The 21,710-nt window shown below is 36.9% G+C and overlaps 2 protein-coding genes across 5 annotated transcripts in view; one reads left to right on the plus strand and one right to left on the minus strand.

The window, feature by feature from the left end:
- The window catches only part of LOC135652834 (uncharacterized), a 29,638-nt gene extending 20,798 nt beyond the window's left edge, over positions 1-8,840 (minus strand). For 2 of the 3 annotated variants that reach the window (XR_010502213.1, XR_010502212.1), the window contains exons 1-9: positions 8,569-8,808; positions 8,388-8,453; positions 7,923-8,009; positions 5,705-5,761; positions 5,501-5,565; positions 5,208-5,377; positions 3,414-3,475; positions 3,244-3,327; positions 1,211-1,370 (exon numbers count right to left, since the gene is read on the minus strand). Coding sequence is in view for 1 of the 3 variants with exons in the window: in XM_065174116.1 (XP_065030188.1) it covers positions 1,211-1,370; positions 3,244-3,327; positions 3,414-3,475; positions 5,208-5,377; positions 5,501-5,565; positions 5,705-5,761; positions 7,923-8,009; positions 8,388-8,453; positions 8,569-8,664 (847 nt within the window). In the remaining 2 variants the exon portion in view is untranslated. Of the gene's footprint in view, positions 1-1,210; positions 1,371-3,243; positions 3,328-3,413; positions 3,476-5,207; positions 5,378-5,500; positions 5,566-5,704; positions 5,762-7,922; positions 8,010-8,387; positions 8,454-8,568 lie in introns of all 3 variants that reach the window. The other variant, XM_065174116.1, reaches the window with a different exon arrangement.
- A 497-nt stretch (positions 8,841-9,337) lies between these two features.
- LOC135653369 (protein high chlorophyll fluorescent 107-like) lies at positions 9,338-21,594 on the plus strand. 2 transcript variants are annotated; one of them, XM_065175282.1, is made up of 8 exons: positions 9,338-9,938; positions 11,103-11,246; positions 11,852-12,157; positions 12,260-12,338; positions 16,169-16,428; positions 17,672-17,782; positions 18,703-18,879; positions 20,884-21,594. In XM_065175282.1, exons 1-8 carry the CDS (start codon positions 9,381-9,383, stop codon positions 21,262-21,264), a joined length of 2,016 nt encoding a protein of 671 aa, XP_065031354.1. In that variant the 5' UTR covers positions 9,338-9,380; the 3' UTR covers positions 21,265-21,594. The 2 variants fall into 2 exon arrangements, with proteins under 2 accessions (XP_065031354.1, XP_065031355.1); XM_065175283.1 differs by having other exon boundaries at positions 12,260-12,319; positions 16,183-16,428.
- Positions 21,595-21,710: the final 116 nt, after the last annotated feature.

The raw sequence follows: 21,710 nt of genomic DNA on the forward strand, positions 1-21,710 counted from the left end.
TAATGAGGGTATAAATGGATTCTCACTAGGTAGCTGAATAACTTTAAACCATGATCACCATTTTGATATCCAATTTCACTAACAAGTAATAATATTACCTTTTGCTCTATTCTATAATTTCATAAGTTCCAGTAATGTTTTTGTTGAGGTTTTGACTCTTCTATTATTATTAAGATTTTTTTGATATTTTGTTGTCAGAACTTAAGCCCAGGATGCAGATAATTTGTCTAAAACAGCATATTATCCAAAAAGCCTAGAAATTAGCACTCATTTAATTCTCGAAATATATTAGTTCAAAAGTCATAATTTATCTAAAAACATTGGAAATGGAAAATATCAAACTGCACATAAGGACTTGACAGACAATTAACATATCAAAACTTGAGGTAAATATCTAGAAAATGAAATTAACATTAATCCCATCCATCATTACCCAAATCTATGACTCTTACCCATCCAACATCACCAAAATCTATTAAATTTTAAAATGGACCAGTTGATGGGGACGAGTTTTGGAATTTGAAGCAGCATTCGCAATTTTGCCTATACTCAAAGAGTATATTGTCCAAAAGCCACCGTACCAAACTGGTTTTGAGTCCCAAAAACATAAGTCTAGGATCAGATCTGAGGTGGAAAATTGTCCCAAACTAGCAAAATCATAGACCGGTTCATTCCAGTTCATTCATGTAGTAAACACAGATCTCAAGGATCAAATCAATCAATGGAAATAAAATAAAGTCCAATCAGAAATTTGCGTTTTGGCACTTGACACCTTGTGCAATCTTGACAAAATCAGAGAAAAAGAGGGAAAACTGAAGAAATAGAAGGGTATGGAAGAGGCGAAAGAAGTTTTTGAGGCAACTCTACATGGTTTTTGTCTCTTTTATATTTGTTTGTAGTCTTTCATCTTTTGGATGTTTTAGTAGCACCCAATGTCAGCTTGGCTGACTTCCACATTGCATCAATGGTTATCATGAGTCATGACAACCGAAGAAAAAAAGTGTCGAGAGCACTTGAATACATGATTTGAAATGCAACGGTCAGCACTTGTCTCTATAAAATATCTTACTAATCAATCACATGTTAACATACAAACATATGACTGTACTCAATATTCAGAAAAATACTAAAAATGTTATATAGCAGGTACAAGCCACTTAACCAAACAAACAGAAGAAAATAATATCCACCCAGCAATGAAGAAAGTTACCACAAGGTAAAGATTTAAACAGAAATCTCCCTTCTTCATCAGACACAGCATGGCAAAGAGCACTCTTATGCCTAGGTCCATTCCCAGCGCCGTCCGGACAATGCACCTCTAAGACATCATCTGAATATAAATACATGTGAACACCCACAATTGGATTTCCCTGCAAACACAAATAAACACATTGAGATAATTAAGCTTGAATAGTTATGATGTCAGAGCCACAATCACTATGTTAATACATAAAGCTACTTCATCTTCAACAATATAATCACTATGTTAATACGTAAAACTTCTTCATCTTCAACAATATGAATTGCTGCAATAATCCAGGAGTTTCCACTCCCAAGAACCAAGAATCTTTTTGCTAGACAATAATAGCATTTGTAGGCTAATTTTTTGTATATGTTTCAACAACAGGCATCCTAGCTGACATGGACTAAGTTTCAACTTCAAATTATGTTTTTTCTTTGTCATATGTTCTTCCTTCAGTGCAATAGACATACTACAAGTGATTTTCCACTTGTATGTCAGGAAAACTTTGGGGAACTTTATTTGTGCCCCCACTCTAATTTTACTCTGACTTTCACCTTATTTCCACCACCTACCAAACACTTGAATAACTTTAAATCCTTGTCTTAAACTGAAACCATTGACATGTACTCCCACAATTTCCCAAAAACGGACCAATTAGTGTCATGTATGCATGGCAGGTTAACCTCAAACTATTGAGGTACGCCCAGTACACCAATGTACAAACATCCATTAGAAGCGGAAGTTAAGATACTTATTAGGAGTACTTTTAGGTGAACAAAGGGTTCTTATTATAAACTGAATGAACAAAAGATCAGGAATCAATATCTCAGGGACTCAATATGCTATTGCTATCTATTTTGTACATTTTCCTTTTATTGGAAAATTTCCTAAGATTCATCTTAAGTATGTACAAGTATCAGGTTGCAGCTCGTTAGCCTTGTTCGGCTAACCTGTATAAGTGGAATTCCTAGTTGACAAACTTCTCACTAGGTAGTCTCTTTTATGATCAATAGCTCCTAGATTATTCCACTATTAAGCATCAGTTGCAGTACATATCCAACTTCATAGCTCATAGTGTACTGGACTTCTTCCACGTGCCATGCATGCTTTCTCAAGAGAACACAATGGACGACAAAGAAAACATATCAAATCAATTCTAAGTAATAGACATAAAAAATATAGGAAAGAATGTAGTAAAAATATACATATTCATGTATATTAAGGACAATGAAATGGAACTATGCCCAACTACTAGCATTATGTCAATGCAGCATATCTGTATTTTGTAGAATAGCTAATGCTGGTTGAAACCTCTATGATGATTTACATTATGGCACAACAATGCTGACATTTCAAAGTCTGATTGGATGGAAAGAAAGCTAATTAAAGCATGTAAGACAATTTATATTTAATGAATAGTACTTTCAAAAGAGACAGAAATAAATCTTCCTTCCTTGCTTCTACTTTGCATTAGGTGGCAGCTGATATGTGCTATTAAAACTATCATGCATGCCATAAAAGATCTATAAATAGTCCATCACACATAGCTAGGAATAGATATCAATTGCCAGACATTAAATCCTGGCTGACTAGAATTTCATTTACTTTTCCTCATCCATTTCACAATTGACCATTGGGTGAGTGGAGACCAAGAGAATGATATGACAGATTCTACATGGATTTATCTGGGAAACACAGGGCATTTACTGAGGCCACATCTCCAGTAACACATATTGGAACAGAATGTGGCAAGAAGATAGAAAAAAGGTTAAAATTAACAGATACAAGCAGCAGATAACGTTTTAGCCTTTGAAATAGATGCCCTGGTCAAAAGAAGGTCAACATACCATGTGCCATGAAATCACCAAGGGAGATAAAGTTTAAATGGAATCTTGACAAGGAGAAACAGCAAGACTCAAAGATCAACAAAGGACCGAAAGGAAATGTCTATACAATAACCAAGATGATGAAGTCTCATTCGTGTATAATTACTGCAATACCTGTGCAACCACAAAACCTTGAAGATCATATCCACGAACAAAGAAGACATCATCCACCACAGCATTTCCAAAGCCTATATTCACCTACACAGACCAACAACTAGAACCATGTACTTAACAGTTTAATGTGCATTGCAGAACAATTAAATGTAATAGCAAGTATATTAAACCTCTGGTGAGCCTCTAACTTCGACTTCTAAATTTGGATGTGTCACGTGTAATCTGTAATTTCCTGCATCGTATGATGAGAATAATTAGGAAATTATTTGAAAAAATAAACTTATGTAACAAAAGGTAGTTAAATAAGATGGAATATTCAATTCCAGAACAAGTTAATAGATGCTTCAATAAAATAAATTGATGACAATTTCTTAAACATCATTTAAGCATATTACAAAGCATTAAATTGATTCCAATTGCTGCTTAAGTCTCAGAATTTTTTTTTCGTAGTCTAGAGCTGCATCTAATCAAGTTACAACCATGATCTAAGTCTGGTCTCATCGATATGTAAGAAGAAGAAATCTTAAGATGACATTTGAGCAGGGTTGAAAGCAAGAATTGAGCAGATTTTTATCTGGCTGCTGAACAGATCCAAAGCACATTGCCAATTTCAAAGATATTTAATTTTTGCAAAAGGTTCAGCAAAATAATTGCATGTGCAATTCAATGATTTGAGTAGATCTTATTTGCAAATAAACTTTATGTTCAATCCACTGTACATTTCCATGTTTTACATTTTGGTCATAAGTTCTTTTCCACAATCATTGCCTCCACCCAAGGCAATATTGGACATAGATAAAAGCACGGCTAAGTTAACGATGCTCCCACCAAAACAAGGTCTGAGGAGGGTCAAAGCAAGGATTGAAATTTCATACAGTACCCGAGTTTCAAGATTAGCTCAGTACGGTACGGTACTTACTGTATACCGAGCGGTATACTTTGGTATATCGCTCGGTATATATATATATATATATATATATATATATATATAAGTACAAAAAATCTTTTTCTGCGACGTCGCCTCTCTTCTCCCCACACGGGGCGACATCGTCGAGGCGATGTCATACAAAAAACGAGGAGACATCGCCTCTCTTCTCCCCACGCTTGGCGATGCCACAAAAAAACGAGGCTACATCGCCTTTATATATATATATATATATATAACCATTTTTTGCCGAGGCAACGTTGCCTCTCTTCTACCCGCGACGCCGAGAGAGCGGCGCCGATCTCCGGGTTCTCCTCTTCTTCTCCCTCGGTCACCGCCCGATTTAAGATAATAACCGGACAGAAACAACCCCAATCGACAATACTACCCGGTAGCGGGCAGTCCATGTACCGATCTGTTGGTAGACCAGTACGTACCGGGCGGTATTATTCAAAATTAAAAACCTTGGGTCAAAGTATACACGTCTTAATCTTATACTTACCATAACACCAAGAATCTTAGTTTCTAATTCAAGACACTCATCAAGCTAGAAATGACTCTCATACCTAATCATCTTTACTATGTGAAGGACACCCTTCCCCTATTTGGTCCTTTTGCAATATATGTGTCCAAATACCTATCTTTATATATAATTCGAGAGCTGGTATGGCATCATCTGTATCCTGTATCATAGCTAAAGCTAAAACAGAAGACATTTATTTCCTATCTCTTACTTTTTGTACTTGCCTGCAATTTGTTTGTATCTTATGCAGCTCCTACAACTTGGACAAGTTGCAATAGTCTGCTAAATTTAAATTCTAAAATATGTAAATTTGTGCAAGGGAATAGCTAGTGGGAATTTCCCAAGCCCAAATACAGCTTTAGTTCTCCAATGAGTACAGAATAGAAAAACATAAAGTGACATAATATAAAAGTCAATGTAATTGAATGTAAAACAGAAGCTTAATTAGCTTGTTTAACAAATTTATCTACTCTGAAGTTAAGGTAAAAAGACATAAGAAAAGTAAACTTGTCAAACCTGGAATGATGTTTGTGAATGAATAACCTCCTATTGCCGATGTCAAAGAAGATGCAATAAGGTCATCCGATATTGACAATAGCTCAACTTTTACACCAGAAGGTCCTCCATCTTTTATGGGACAGCTTTCACCGCCAACAGCACCAATGAGCCTTCCTGATAGCGTGAACCTACAGAAGTAGAAAAGAAAAAAATAAGAAGTATTATCAGGCTTTATGGACAAAAACAACCAAGATGCTTTCTTTTGACAATTAAAAAAAAGGAATTGGGAAATCTGTCTGCATGGCCCATACCCTGTGAGAAGGAAATTGATATCTGCATTTGCATTACAGCCATCTTGGTCAACAATAACATTGACCTGCAGAGTTTTATGACCAGTAACATTACATAAAGAGCATAGTTTGACAACTGAAAAAAAATACATCCTGCACAGCAGATACGAGGTTCATATAATCAACACTAGAAGACTGAGTTAACTTGTTTGCCCATTGACTCACATTATCAGGTTTCCATGACCATCCATCAGGCCCCTTTACTCGGAGAACAAATGAACCCTGTTAAATGAGGTAGTAGCAATCAAACATCATATAGAAGTAACAAAATATGCAAAACAACATACTTCAAACCAAGAATTGTAGTTTTGGCTAGCAAGCGAGTTTAATACTACATCAGTTCTGGTATTAGCAATTATCTACTATGGCCAAGCTATTTTCGTGCCAGGGTATGCCAATCAGATCACATGACTCAGTCAACCAGTAATCTACTGCTGTAATGTTAAAGTGTCTTCCATAGAACTTCTGGAAATATACTCATAAAATTAATGTATTTTTTAAGAAAATGTCTTTATTCTGTAATAAAAGGTAGTTGGAAAACTTCTTTGTGGTTTAATAAAATAAGGAACCATCAGCGACTCTTCGTGTTAGGTTTGAGATGTTAAAAAAAGGTAATGAATGTGTAAACATAATGACAATGCATCAAATTCAATGGTTTAATTTTGCGGTGTCAAAGAAGAAATAATGAAGGCTCCAAATGACAGAGTATCTTGACAATTCAGTACGGTGATCCCAGAATGTTGCTTAGCACAATCACAGAGACAGAGACTTATTCATTTGTTCATACTACCTCCAGCAATGCTACAAAGAAAGATGGCTGAATCCTATGAAACAAAATTATGAGGTAGATCTAGAGTCTGAATACAGTTCCTTTGCAAGCGCTTGTAGCATGAAGAAGTGATACACTGAGGCATTAAATAGCTGATGCTGAAAAGAAAACAAATATTTATGATGTAAAATTAAACTTCCACAGCAACCAAAACATTCCCAACAAACATAGACAATGATACGGAGGCTTCAGTTCTTGGCTATCGACAGGAAGCAGGTTCAGACTTCAAACTTCAATCCAGCTTATAGGTTAAGACAGAAACATACCCAACAAATGAGCAATAACTTCATGACCATAAAAAGCAAATGTATGTTTGATACTTTGATATAGACAACAAAACAGAAATCCAGACTGAATTAGATGAATACAAAATTGTTTCTTTCTTTTTTTGTCCATCTTTGTATCATAGCAAATATTGTTGGTTCAAAGATCATGAGTAGCACTTTCTTAGGAAGTGTTGGGATGGATGACTTCGGTATCCACAGGCTTGATAACAGAAACATTTGGAATGGAATCAAAGGCTCCTCAGCCTTTTAGGCTGAAAGCGGCTGTATGAAACATCACCACATTCCATAAAAGTGAATGACAAAAAAGAACAGTTCAAATCAAGGATGGTGCTCCCTCATGCCAGTACAAGACTGGTGCGCTATGGGCCATCGGCATGAGCCTCATTGATGTGACACCAACACAGACATGCTAGTGGAATAGACTTACCAAAAAAATGAAAAAAAAAGGCACAGAAATCAGTAAATTGACAATTTTACTTGAGCTGGTGAATCACATGTTTGATTCAGATTCAAAGAACAAGAAACATGAGAAATAAAAAGGGTTCTCTGCCTTACAAGTCCATGCCAACATGATAATGAAGTGGTATATGTATGTGGCATGCCAGAACAAATGGACCAACAAGTAATGGTCAATACGGGAGTCCATGAATAGAACCATTTCATGTGATTTTCAAGTTTAAACAAGAGCTACTGCCTTTTCCAACTATCAACCAATTCATTGGATAAATAGAAAAAACACAATAACATCTTGCTTCAAAGATGGCTTTTAACTTTAAAATAAATTTAAATGTATGAGCACCACAGTTATCATCATCAAGAATTTGGATGAGTAGCACAAAAAATGTTGATAATGATTTAAAATGACAAGCACTAGAGCTGGTTATGTTTGATAATATATGAAACCAACAAAACAAGGAAAAATTACAGCCATCACAACACCCGCAAAATGTGGAAAAGATAACTTGTATAGGTCTCCCCAATACATTAGATAATAAAGTGCAGTCAGATACCTGAGTCTTCCTATTCCAGGCAATGGTGCTGAACACAAGAATATATAAACACACAAGGGATATCCCATGCTTTATAAAATTACAATAATGGCATGCAACTCAATTGACTCTTAAGAATAAAGAAGGATAAGCAACTTGTCATTCGTCATGTTTACGTTTATATAAGTAACAGTGCTGCATCATAGTCTATCAGGTGTGGCTTATTCAGCATATGTATAATAAACGGAACAAACACTAATAACTACAAAATATCACACCTTGTCATAAACTGGGATAAAATAATAACCATTGGGAGCACATTGTGTCCGCTCCTTGACCAACCCATCAACCGTGCACAGTTCAACCTAAATCAAATTGTGATGTTAGATAATCCACAGTCCAGACAGGAAATACACAATATACAAACAAGTCCCAATAAATCTACCAGAAAGAAAAACACACTACAAAATATTAAATAAAATGAAATATTTATATTTTATATATATACAAGAAATACGAAATAAATAAGCAAGTAACTGCCAGAAATTCGAATAATATAAGTAGATTCAAATCGAGAAGTGAGCCTAGTAGTATAATCCGTGGTTCAATTATACAAACACAGCATGCACAGTAATATCTAAAACTCAGCAAGGCTTATAGCAATTTACTCACCACGGACACACAATGAACTAACAATTCAAAGAAACACAACAAAGCAGAACATTAAACTCTTAAGAACGTACCCTTATGTGTGAATAATCCAACTTTGCATCCGAAGATTTTCTTGATTTAACCAATGGCGAGCTCGCCTGCGAGAACCACCACTAATTCGTCAAGAAAGCAAGCGAGAAAGCAAATTGGCCAGGTTAACACGATCAAAAGAACGAGGAACTCTCGAATGTGGATTGGATCCGAGATCCTAACCTCGATGAATCCACCACAGCCATGGATCGCATCCGCGGCAGCTGGTGAGGCAAAGAGAGCGAAAAGAAAGCCGAGGACGAGACCACCGATCGCCATCGCTCTCGATCTGGATATTGGAGGTCAGATCCGCATGAGATCGAGGATGGGAACAAAGGGATCGAGAACGAGAACTCCGATCGATGGAGCTTTCCTCCTCTCTTGACCGGCTTCGTTGAGTTCGATCCAAAACCCTAAGCCTTCGACCGGACCCGGCGAATGAGAGGAGTGCGTCTGATGGCTTATATGGTGTGAGTTGACGATGTGACCGGTTTGATCATCGAAGAGGCGAACCCGTTTACCTTCGATCGGATCTTTCGAGTAGAGCGGCCGACTGCTAATAATCATGTGGTCGGTCTAATTGGCGATAGGGCGAACCGGTTAAGGTCCGGACCGTCCGACGAGAGTGTCCATAGTTGGGGTCTCTGATATCAATCACATCAGATTTCAATCAACCGAGTTCTCAATCGTAAAGCTCAGTGAACGATTGGTTGACAAGCGCCAGCAGCTGAGCCGTGGTCACCGACGTGGCTAAGTCTCCACCACCTCCACAAATCCTCGTAGTATCTCCATGTGACCAAAACACCCCCCGTATCGCTTCAACACCCGCGGCAGAAACCGCCACCATCCATCGCACGTGCGAATTTTAAGGGTTCAAAAGTAATTAGACCTGTACAACTCGTGTGATCCAGACGCGCGCCTTTTAGCCACTTCCCCATGCCGTTTTATCCAGTGGCCGAGGAGGGAGGCAGAGAGAGTAAGCAGGGGTGGGAGCAATGCAGGTCTTCTCCTCTCCCAAATCCCAATTCCCTCTCTTCCCTTCCCCTTCCTCCCCGAATCCTAACTCTAACCCGAATCTCATACCCAGATCCTTCGCCCACCTCCCGATCCGATCCTTCTCCTCTCTTCCCCTCCTCAGATCTCCTCCCTCCTCTTCCAAGACCTCATCACCTGCCCCCCTTCAAGAACAGGTCCTCTCCTCCGTGTCAGACGACGACGAGATCGAAGAGGACTTGGAGGACCCAGATGAGGGGGGCGGTCTAGAGGGACTCCTCGTTGTCCGTCGGCCGGTGAAGGAGGGTCTCGAAGAAGCGGCGGTCAGTTCTTTGGTGGAATCCGACAAGACGAGCGGGGGAGAGGAGAAAACCACGCCTTCTTCGAATATTGATAAGCGGCTGTCGGAGTTCGCGAAGAAGATGCCGATGTTTGAGCCGGAGCGTGTCGTAGGTTCCGGGGAGAGGCCGCTGGGGATTAACTTGGAGTTGGCTTTGTATCGAGCCAAGGTCCTCATTAGGAATTTCCAGTTTAAAGAAGCTGAAGAAATTCTCCTTAAGGTACCCTTTTTTCCTTTTTATAGTTTGGTTTGCTGCAGTTGTCGTTAAATGACGAGTTTAGATAGGAATTAATTGGTTTAATATGGGCATCAGTTTATTAGATTCTCGATGCAAATGGATGTCTACATAGTCAATAATGTTTACCGGCAGCAGTTGTCCGTTATATTATAAGTTTAGATTGGGTCCTAATGGTTTTAAGATGGGCATCAGTTTATTGGATTGTCAACGCAAATAGATGTGTACTTAGTTTTCTCCGTTCACCTAAATCGCGGGTGCCGCAAGATAAACACTATGAAATTTTTAACTAAAGATAAGCATAAAAAGTGTTTGAGTGTAGAGGTCACTTAAGAGGTTTAAATTATACAATATATTAAAGTTCCCTCCTTCCATATTTTGGAGATCTACATTCTGCAATGTTGCAGGGTTTAAGCTGCTGTTGTATCAAGTGCATAGACCAGAAAATATATTTCTTTGTAAAATCCTCTGTATTTTTCTATAATTATTTATTGGTTACTAGTCGTCTGATGATCGAGACTCATATGTGTTCTTCCCTTGACCAGTCAATCCTGATTGTTGACTACAATTAAGTATGTATCTGAAGTGGAGAGTTATGGCATCAAATATATGAAAAATATAAAATGATGGCATATAAAATATGAAGAAGGCTATGCAAGATAGGTAAGGTATGCAAATTAATGCTTTCAGAGCCCTGTCCTTAGAAGAATTATACTTTACGTAACATGGGTTTTTTGATGGGAAGAATATCAAGCTGCACTTGTGCATCAAATTCAAATGCCTGTTTATCAAGCACAAGTGTCTATATAAAGCATGGAAACCACATGAAAATTCGAATCTTCCCTTGGCCATATATTAATCTTTAGAATTCCGTTTTAGCATTGCTATTGGACATTGCGCAAATTGATCATTTGAAACATTAAACATTTATTGTTAATATATTTCATGGTATATTTATTTGCCAGAATAGAGAAATGTCATATAAATTTCTTATTCCAGACACCAACAATTCGTGGGGGTTGGATGATACATGACTCTAATAAGTTTATTCATTGAGTTTTCCAAGCAATTATAACATAGTGCATCCTCACATTTGTATTGTTGAAGCCTAGATTAGTTCTGTTGATTCTATGTTTCATTTGAACACAGTGCATCTCATTTTGGCCTGAAGATGGACGAGCCTACGTCGCCCAGGGAAAGCTTTTATGCAAGCAATCAAAATTTGCAGAAGCTAGGTCAGTTTATGAAAGAGGTTGTCAAGCTACACAGGGAGAAAATTCCTATATTTGGCAGGTTGTTTAGCATTTTATTTTAGTATTGCATGAATTTGATATTTTACTACTCTTGTATCTCTTGGATACCTATTACATGTGTGAAGTTAGTAAACGAGAGCAAATATGTTGGTTATGGATAAATATACAGCGAGTAATAGATGTTTAAGACTTGGATTGCTTCATTCATATGTTTTAAATGTAAGTTGTGTTAAAACAACACATAAGATTAACTGGATATTACCTCAAATTTAAATTTGATATCTGTGGATATGAAATTCTTTTTCTTATTGATCTTGTTTGAATTCTTAAGATCCAATTATGTTCAGAAACAATACATGGTTATCTGGAGATTGCTGCTAAACTTGATGATCCGCTAATTTATGAGAGAGACAACTGAAGATGTTTCTTGTGAATGTTTTTTACAGGTCATATCACACTCCATGTTTTAAGTTGATTAAATCTTTTTATTTTTTATATCTGTTTCAGAAGCCATACTAACATGTAAGCAGCTAATGCCTTACTTTGTATTGCTCTTCCTGAAATTAAATTAACTGCATTTGATTCTGTACTATTCCTTTTGATGAATATTAAGTTATTCAAATCTTCCACTTTGTCTTTGAACAGTGTTGGGCTGTCCTTGAAAATAAGGCTGGAAATATACGTAGAGCAAGAGAACTCTTTGATGCTGCTACTGTAGCTGACAAGAAACACATTGCAGCTTGGCATGGATGGGCAGTTCTAGAAATAAAGCAAGGAAATATAAAGAAGGCAAGAAATCTTCTCACCAAAGGACTTAAATACTGTGGTGGAAATGAGTACATATACCAAACTCTTGCATTACTTGAAGCAAAAGGGAAGAGGTTTAAGAGGGCAAGGTATTTGTTCCAGCAAGCTACCAAATGCAATCCCAAAAGTTGTGCCAGTTGGCTAGTAAGTTGTGTTTTGGACTTTTAACACTGGGCTTGTTTAATTGCTACTTATTTATGGATGAAAATTTGTTTGACTAATTCACATGGGCATCTCTTGAAACAGGCATGGGCTCAGGTAGAAATGCAACAACAGAACAATTACACTGCTCGAAAGCTCTTCGAGGTGACAAATTTTTCTCCAGGTTATTCTTGGTCACTTAATTTACCCTAATCAGTACTCTTCTTTTTGACAAAATGTGCACCCTGCCTTGCATATATGAGGAACTTGAAGATCATATAAGGAGACACCATTTTGTGTCAGTTGACACCATAGGTCATAAAGAAAATCTGATAGGGTTTTGTTTAGCATCACAATAAACACAAGAAGTAAAATGTGACACCGAACATGTTGGTGTCTGTAGTATGATTTCATTTGTATGATACTGACATTTCACCTATTTATCCTTCTCCATACCCCCCAAAAAAAGACAAGAAAACCAAGAAATAAAACGACAAAAAAGGAATGATGTTGTCAACAATAGTAATTCAAAATATTTATTTGATCATTCAACAAGAGAGAGCACGGATGGCTATTTCCAGTGCATGGTATGATCCTAAGGGAATAGTGCTCTTGGAAGTATAGTAAAATATATGTTATTAACTCGAATTGCAGAAAAAAAATGAGCACCACAAAGCTAAAAGCAGTTAAAGGTAATAATTATGAGGTCGTTATTCAAATGTTCATGTTAATTAGTAATCATAGCTAGACATGCTGACATGGCTTTATATGCATTTAATGCTTTTGCAAGGCTATAATTCAGCTAGACAAGACCATTATTCAACCTAGTTTCATAGTACATATTGCAAAATGGTGAAAATTATAATATGTCACGCACCAGACTTCAATTTATATTTAATTTCACATACCGGACTCATACAATATATTGTGTGTCAGTATATATTGAATTGAGCTTCAGGAAAAGACTGAAAAATAAAAGAGAACTATACTATAGGATTCTTTCTTCCCTTTTCTTGACATATGCAATCATATTAGACAACAATAAAGTGAATTTAAACTATCAAATAATAGAACACCAAATTGAAACATATATCAAATAAAGATTGAAAGTAGCATCTAGAAACAGTGCTCCTACCACCAAAATGAATGATGTGAGTCAATGAAAGGTGGAATGAGGTCTTCGATATGATGAAATTGTATATCAATGATGTGTTTGCAAGATCCATGCACAACACATATTGTAGGGACATAGACTAATTTATCTAATCATTTGTATGAGAGTCAATTGTGAACTTTTTTTGTGAATAAGGCACATTTCGACCAAGTACATTTGCAACTGTTGCATGTTATAGTTTGTGATAGATCCACACTGTAAAATTTGATTTTCAGTGTCATTCCTCCAAATTATAATGATCCCTTAGTTGCACCAAGAGGTAAATATGGTGTCAGACAAAGAAACCGGTCAATGAATTTATATAAGTTAAACTAAAAGAGTTAATTTTACTGTTAGGATACACCTGATATATAGGTTGATATTAATAGAAGATAAGATTTCCCCAACTATATGAGGAAATCTCTCTACTCTACATGTTAATATATTCAAGCTAAAGCATCTTTAATAAAGCTTCTTCAATAAAGCTTCTCCAATAATTATTCTTATCTTCTCCAAGATTGGTATCCTTGACAGGAGCACCATCTTGCGGGGCATGATGGAAGATAAGATTTCTTATCTGCTATCATGCCCCCGCAAGATGGTGCTCCTGTCAAGGATACCAATCTTGGATTGATGCAAAACAAACAGTTTACGAGCCAGAGGCTTCGTGAGTAGGGCAAGAGCAGATTGCTGCTGTTGTTGCTGTTGTTGTTGTTGTTGCGGCTACGACGGCGACGGCTGCAGTAGAGGAGAAAGCTGCAGTAATAGAAAAAGCTATAGCAATGTTGTAGCAGAGGAATAAGCTACGGCAGAGGAGGAAATTGCAGCAAAGGAGGAAGTTGCAACGATGTTGCAGCGATGCTATAGCATAGGAGGAAGCTACAGCAGAGGTGCAGCAAAGGAGGAAGCTGCAACAGAGGAGGAAGCTACAACGATGCTACAATAAAGAAGAAGGCTACAACAAAGGAGGAAAGGTGGGGCAGTGCTGGTGAGCGCAGCACTAGAGACGCCACAGCGGAAGGGAACGGACGTTGGCGCAGAGTGGCAGTGGAGAAGACAATTGTCGTTCGCCGAGGAGGAAAGATTTATCATACCGACGGCCTGACGACGGAAAAGCAGTAGTAGCCAGCGAGAAGAGAGCTTGCTCTAGGCAAGTGGCTCTGATACCATGATAAAAAGAATAGAAAATAAGAATAATTATTGGAGAAGCTTTATTGAAAATGCTTTATTAAAGATGCTTTAGCTTGAATACATTAACATGTCCCTCTCCTATTTATACAGATTAGGAGAGAGAATTTTCCTCAACAGAATAGAGGATTTCCCTTAACAGAGTAAGAGATTTCCTCGTATAGTTGGGGAAATCTTATCTTTTATCAGATATTGCATTGTTATCGAAGAATATGGCACCACTGTTCAGGTTTGTATTTTTCAATAGCTGCAGTGCTTTGCAAGCATCGAGTTCTGCTCAAAAGGCCCTTCTTATACCTTTTTGCATATTTGAACATTTGAAAATCCCTTGGCCAAATGTTGCTTCAGACGGGTTATTTTTTTGACGCCACCAATGTAATTGTAATGGATACTTGACCGATGATGATGTGCCTCTATGCGACGGTCATATTGCCATGCGGATCAGGATTTTTCTGCCTTAGCACCATTTTCCTACAAAAAGGTTGTCAACATATGTCAGATCCACAAATTTATAATCATATCAAAATTAAGACTGAATCCACGAAAATCTAGCTTAGATTCATGAAGATCTAGCCCAGATCCAAATGGATCTAGACCAAATCTATCCCAGATCCAAATAGATCTAGACCAAATGGAGATGGATGGTCGATGATCAAGGCTATCTAGCTTTGATCCACAAAGATCAAGCTTAGATCCGTCTAGATCCAAGATAGATCTGAATGGACATGACTAGATTAGGATAGATCAAAGCTAAACCATTAGGGCTAGATTCAAAAATCTAGGCTAGATCCATGTGGATCAAGGCTTGATAATCATGGATCTAGTCTAGATCAGCAGTCAAATCTATAGATGAGTCTAGTAAGTTAAGCCCTCAATCAGGTCTACATGTAAGAGAACCAACCTAATCATGCAAGATTAACATTTGTCCTAACCTATTTACATGAAATTTAGAGATTCAGAAGTACCTTGATTTAAAGAGAATTTGGAGTAAATCTGGAGATTGAATCCTCTTCTTGCAGAAATCAACTTCCCCTATTGTTTTGGAGGGGATTTGGAGAGATTCTGGTGCCCTTTGGGATAGCTTAGGAAGAGAGTATGAGGGAGTATATGAGAGAGAGAGAGAGAGAGATAGCCCAGTATCGGGCTTGAACCACCTGATTTTATCTGTTATGCATCTAGGTTGACGGTTGGACCAGTAAATTCCCAATGTACAATATGGAAACAGGCAATATTTAATTACTTGGGAACTTTGCATTCTCTATCATGTCACTTCACCCAGTTTTCCTTGTTCATCTCATTACATGCTGCAAACATTCAACTGGTATATAGCAACTGTTGTCTCAAATATAAGTATGCATACTCATTTACTTCCGATTATCTTCAATAGCGTCTCTTAATTTTTACACTCAAATATCAAATATATTGGTTCATCTCATATCTTGGTGCAAAGCTTTGCATAGTTCTTAGCATCATTTTTTCTATTTAGAGAAGCTGATAGTGGCAAGAACATTAAAAGGCTAATTATTTTCACTTTCTTAGAAATACTTAGGTACTATAGGTTGTTGTCCTTTAGGCATCCATCTTGCCTATGTAGTTTGGAATTTCTTCATTGTGCATTCTTGCATCATATTGCCATTTCTGAGATATATCTTTCTTTCTTTAATTTTATATAGCACTTTATTTACAGAAAGCAGTACAGGCCAGTCCAAAGAACAGGTTTGCATGGCATATTTGGGCATTGTTCGAAGCAAATCAGGGTGATATTGACAAAGGAAGGAAACTTTTGAAGATTGGTCATGCAGTAAACCCTAGAGATCCTGTCATACTTCAGTCTCTTGCCTTGCTGGAATATAGGCATTCATCTGCAAATCTTGCTCGTGTCCTGTTCAGAAAGGCATCTGCACTAGACCCGAGGCACCAACCTGTTTGGATTGTAAGAAGTTTTCTCTACACTTCATATTTACCAATTTGGTAGTCTGATAACTATATGGAGGTTGCATACAGTAACTTGATGATAATAATTTTGTTCCTGTTGTCGTCCAGAAGTTAGGAGTGGTAGACATCTTTCTCTGAGATAATAAAGCTCATCAGTACTTTTCTCTAAAGATTTAGTTAATATATTATCTATGTGTTGTCATGATAGTGTATGTTTTATATGGATTTCCGTGCAGATTGCCACATGTCAACATGGGTCGAACATAATGTGCCAGAAATTATGTTACAGAAAATTAACAACACACACCATGCCAACTCGTGCTGTAGATACTGGGACACGTGTCAGCCAGCACACAATCATTTCATACCAAAAAGGGACCACAACATTTAAATGCCAATTGACTCATAGGATCTCAACAAGCAATTCCTATTAATAGAAAAACAAGTGCCAATATGTATCAGACAAAAAAAAAACATGGAAGAGCAATTTAAGAGGCCTGTAATGATCAACATCAAAAGAGACATGAGCCAGCTTGATATTTTTGGGTGTTATAAAACGATGAAGAGATTTTGTATATTTGTTACTTTGTATCTTTGGGTCAGGGCAAATCATATACCTAAGCTAAGAAATTTTGAACTTTCTATTACATTTATGTTGAAATTTGTGTTGCTGCATGAGCCCAAAGGCAATCCTTGATTCTCCCAACGGCAAGTACAATTCATTAGACTGTTTGGGATTAAGGGGATCATAGGGGAGCAGGACTCGACAAAGTGGGATGCCTATATCTTTCTTAGGCAGTATATGTAGATTCTTTATTTCTCTCATTTACTAGGTGTGTAATTGGCAGCCAAATCTTAAAGGAAAAAAATGTTTTGAGGAAAAAATATAAACTATAATTTGAGAAAACTACTTACAGAAGATATTTTAATTGAGAAATATAGGAAAATAAAATAAATATATGTGGAATGAGCAAGAGTCACAATAATGAATCAGCAAATGGTAGAAACAGGACGAAGAGTAAGTGATGCATGAGCATTGTAGTCACTATCTGGCACTAGGGGTCTGGATGTGGTGTAGATGTATTTGATGTGGATTTTGTTACCTAGAAGCTGATTACATTTTGGGTTCAAGTGGTCTTAGCATTTAGGAACTTCCAGTCAACATCAGTGATGTTCTTTCAGATTTTATCACTAATTTTAAAATTGTAAGTTATTTAAGTAATTCATTATTTATATTCTAGGCTTGGGGATGGATGGAGTGGAAAGAAGGAAACATTAACACAGCAAGGGAACTTTACCAAAGGGCTTTATCAATTGATTCAACTACTGAGAGTGCTGCTCGTTGCCTTCAGGTAGAAATAGTCTCATTATATGGTTTGAAATTCCAATATTATTATGTATCAATTTCTAAATTGGATTACCTGTGCTTTGTTCTCAATGATTGCAGTTTTCTTCCCTATGTATTTTTCTGTATAACCATGCTCTGATTCCTCTCCGCATGTACTTGCTTTTTTCAGTAATATATAAAGTTTTCACATATGAAATTTCCTGAAAAATTACTATTGACATATGAAATTGATATCAAATATAGTTATCCATAATAGTTTTCATTTATTTAGCCAACAGTATATTCTTATGCAAACCAAAGATAACCTGATTTTAAGATGACCTGATTAGTGTAAATAGATTAATTTGTACAGAAAAGTTGGCCTGGCATAAGACATGTTGGTAGGCACATTGGCAACAAAGGATATTCTGCAAAACTGAAACTTTGGTCGTTTGTGCTAGAACTTTGGCCATAAGCAACATCCAAATAGGATTGCAACAATGATGCTATCTATTCATAAGAGAAATTTGTAATGAAGGATTCACTAGAACTTTGTACAAGTTTGTTTGTTGCACTAAATGCTTATTATTAGCAAAACCAAATCTGATCTCAAATTTTGGCATGTCAGCTAAGGAAAATAGATTTTACATTCCATAAGATCTTGTAAGCAAATATACTAGGCTGAGATTTTATGCGTTATTTTCATATCGAAGACATTTATTAATCGTGCCCATGATTAGTGATTTCGGAAACAATGCATATGTTGGACAATAATTTTTTATTTCAAGATACAACAAAAGCCTACCAATACTGTCATTTAGTTCAGGACTGTAAGGTAATTACTGGTGACCTTTTCTATGATTATGTAACTTCTTATCGCTTAACCTTGTCATAGGAAAGCAACTTCTCCTGTTCATGTGGAATATGATTGGTGTAACATTGCAGGCATGGGGTGTCTTAGAGCAAAGAAATGGCAACCTAACGGTTGCTAGAAGATTGTTTAGATCTTCGCTAAACATAAATTCTCAAAGTTACATAACATGGATGACATGGGCATCATTGGAGGAGCAGCAAGGTAATCCTGTACGAGCTGAAGAAATTCGTAACCTTTATTACCAGCAGGTGAGTGACTTCAAGTTATCCTACTTTACCTTTATATTGTATTCGCAACTGAAAGTTTGTAATGTTATATTATCTTGAAGATCATGTCTGTTCTCTTTGGTTTATTTGCTTCTCAAAATCATAAGGATTGTTTCAATAATCAATGCAAATATACTTGATATATTGAGCTTAGAGAGATAAATAGATGGAAATGGATTTTTTTTCAGTATCTAGTGAGCTGAAACCACATTTTTCTTGATATTATATATAAATCATGTGCATTTTGTTTCATATTAACTTTGATATGCTTCCTAGATTATCACCAATCATGAATATTATTATCCTCCTGCCTCACCTATAACTTTTCCTTAGTCTAAAAATCTTGGATTAGTGTTCATCGACTAGATGAAATTTGCACCATATTTTGGGCCTTAGCTTTAAATTCACCTTTGCATGTTCAGAGGAAGCATCTCTCATGTTAAGGTTATCAACTAAGTGCCTAGAGAGCCTTTTTTACTTTCTTCATGCAGCTCCCATTTTTGGATTTGGGGTTGATGTCATCGGTAATGGATCTTCTGGGCAGAATATATTTATATAGATAGTTCACCCCAAAAAAAAAAGGGGTAAAATTTGTTAATTTGTCACTTTAGTCGATCTATAACTGCTGATTCAGTATATACCAGCCAGGTTTGTATACGGTAGACACTGTTAGCTTTGATGAAGACTTGGCTCAAGCCAAAATGAAGCTTGAGAGCCCTATGCACAGATGTGATGTAGTACTAGTTGGGAGAAGGGAAGAGAGTAAAAAGAGAACAGAAGAGGAGAGAAGAGAAGATCTAAGAGGATTAACACATGATGATTTTCATTTCAATAATCGTTCTCTGCTGAATACATTAGAATTGTTTTATTTGTAGGATTCAAGTTATCATGAATCCCAACTTCCAACAACTATATCAACTCAAGTCACATTTCCAACAAGTCATAAATAATTTCCAAGACAATTACCCTACCTACAGTTCCAATAAGTCCAACCAAATTTGGAGATAATAACTCATCCCATTATTCCAACAAGTCAAACACACTTCTGAGACTATACATAAATGAAAACACTTATTCCCTAGTTGCCATGTTTGCACCTAGATTAAATCTTTATTAAAATTTCTAATTGGGTCTCCATCATTAGATCTGTAATTAGGCCTATGTTTAATCTCATGATGCTTTGAACTTGCTACCTGGGGGATGGGATTTGGTTCATGATCCACAATAGTCGGAAAGTCCGGGCCCAAAGGCTTGGAAACAGAATCTGAGCTGAGTGTTATGAGGGCAGGTCATGTTCTCGCTTTTGTCCGCATCATCTTTAGGAGCCTATAGCTTCCATAAGTATATAATTGGATCGTTAAGGATTGCTGGTTATGCTGTAAGCTAATCCCACATCATTAACTTGTTAAAAGAAACATTATGCAACTCCATCAGTACATGTTCTCCATCAGTCCTGTTAGACTTGATTTCTTTCCCAGTCCCCTACAGCATTAGCCTTCGTGTATGCGAGCCGTCAGCCACATTGTTCTACAAGTTTCACAAATTTTGGACAACACACTCCAATTGCTCAACTCTCTCACATGCATAATTTGACTATTAGTCCATAACACATCCAAGTAGTTCATGCATCCTTTCTTTCAAGTTGGGTGATGTGCTTTCTATCTGGTTATCAAAATACAATCTCTAATTTTATTGTATCAAGTAGCCACTTTCACTGTGCGTGTAAGGCAGGCAGTCAGTTGTTTTATTTACAGAATACACTGCATCGTATTAATCATAATCAACATGCTTTATGATGAAAAGACTTTTTGACTACTCTCTTGAAGAATGCAACATGTTTTGTTAGTTTTTTTTTGGAGAGTCCTATTGCCAGCTGATAGGTTTCTCGGCTAAGTTCCCTTGCTTTTGTTGTACAATTCAATGATCGCACATTGAATTCATCGAAATATGTAGAATGTTAGATTAACTTGCTTGTTGTCTCACCAGCGCACAGAAGTTGTGGATGACGCTTCGTGGATAATGGGCTTCGTTGATATCATCGACCCTGCTCTTGATAGCGTAAAGCGACTGCTAAATTTGGATCAGAGTTCTGATCTGAAAGGGCAGGAAATCCTGAGAAGCTTGGAAGAAGCAAATTACAGCTCCAGTGAAGCTTCAAGCAATCCTGATAACCGTGAGACGGAAGTCGCGGAGTGCATAGGTTCTCATGACAGTGATTTTGACTTGGATGGTTTTGTTGGAGAAAAACTGTCCCTTGATGTATCCGACTTGGATGCTTTGATGGAAGCTTTTGAGCATAAGAGAACAAAGTCTCGTCGACGACGAGTAGGGATCTGGGAACGGAAAATTGTTCTGGTTCAGCATTGAGCTTTACCATTGACAAGTAAGTAATCATCCGCAATGCATTTGCAGTCGCGATCACAGCAAATGCGTTTGATTTGGAGCTCCGAGGGTGGATCTCTTCTTCTTCTTCTGCTTATGGCCTTTGGGTAAGTGTTTGTCCATCTCACGTTTAAGATTACGTAGGGGAATCCTTCAAGATTTCAGCTTTCTTGTAGATAATTTGGATCTTGTGTGCTTAAAGTGTTGTTTTCAATGGAAAAATCAATCAGAACAATTTGACTGTGTTTTTCAAAGTCTATATTGTAACACTTTTTATTTACAAAGAATAAGTTAAAATATTTACTATCATTTTAATGATTGCGTTTAATATACCATCACACTTTATACTGCATTTATTCTTTATATATCCTATTTATTTCACAGTTCCAAAATAGATTATTTTCCCTCGCAAATGTTGATTTAGTATAACA

The sequence above is a fragment of the Musa acuminata genome, chromosome BXJ3-11, assembly GCF_036884655.1.
Source record: "Musa acuminata AAA Group cultivar baxijiao chromosome BXJ3-11, Cavendish_Baxijiao_AAA, whole genome shotgun sequence".
Lineage (NCBI taxonomy): Eukaryota > Viridiplantae > Streptophyta > Magnoliopsida > Zingiberales > Musaceae > Musa > Musa acuminata.

What these genes read in the sequence shown, in the direction of transcription:
- LOC135653369 (XM_065175282.1), top strand. Translation starts at nt 9,381, where the DNA reads ATGCAGGTCTTCTCCTCTCCCAAATCCCAATTCCCTCTCTTCCCTTCC. An exon ending in AAAGTTGTGCCAGTTGGCTA is followed by an intron (nt 12,158 to 12,259) that starts GTAAGTTGTGTT and finishes CTCTTGAAACAG; the next exon opens with GCATGGGCTCAGGTAGAAAT. An exon ending in GTGCTGCTCGTTGCCTTCAG is followed by an intron (nt 17,783 to 18,702) that starts GTAGAAATAGTC and finishes GTAACATTGCAG; the next exon opens with GCATGGGGTGTCTTAGAGCA.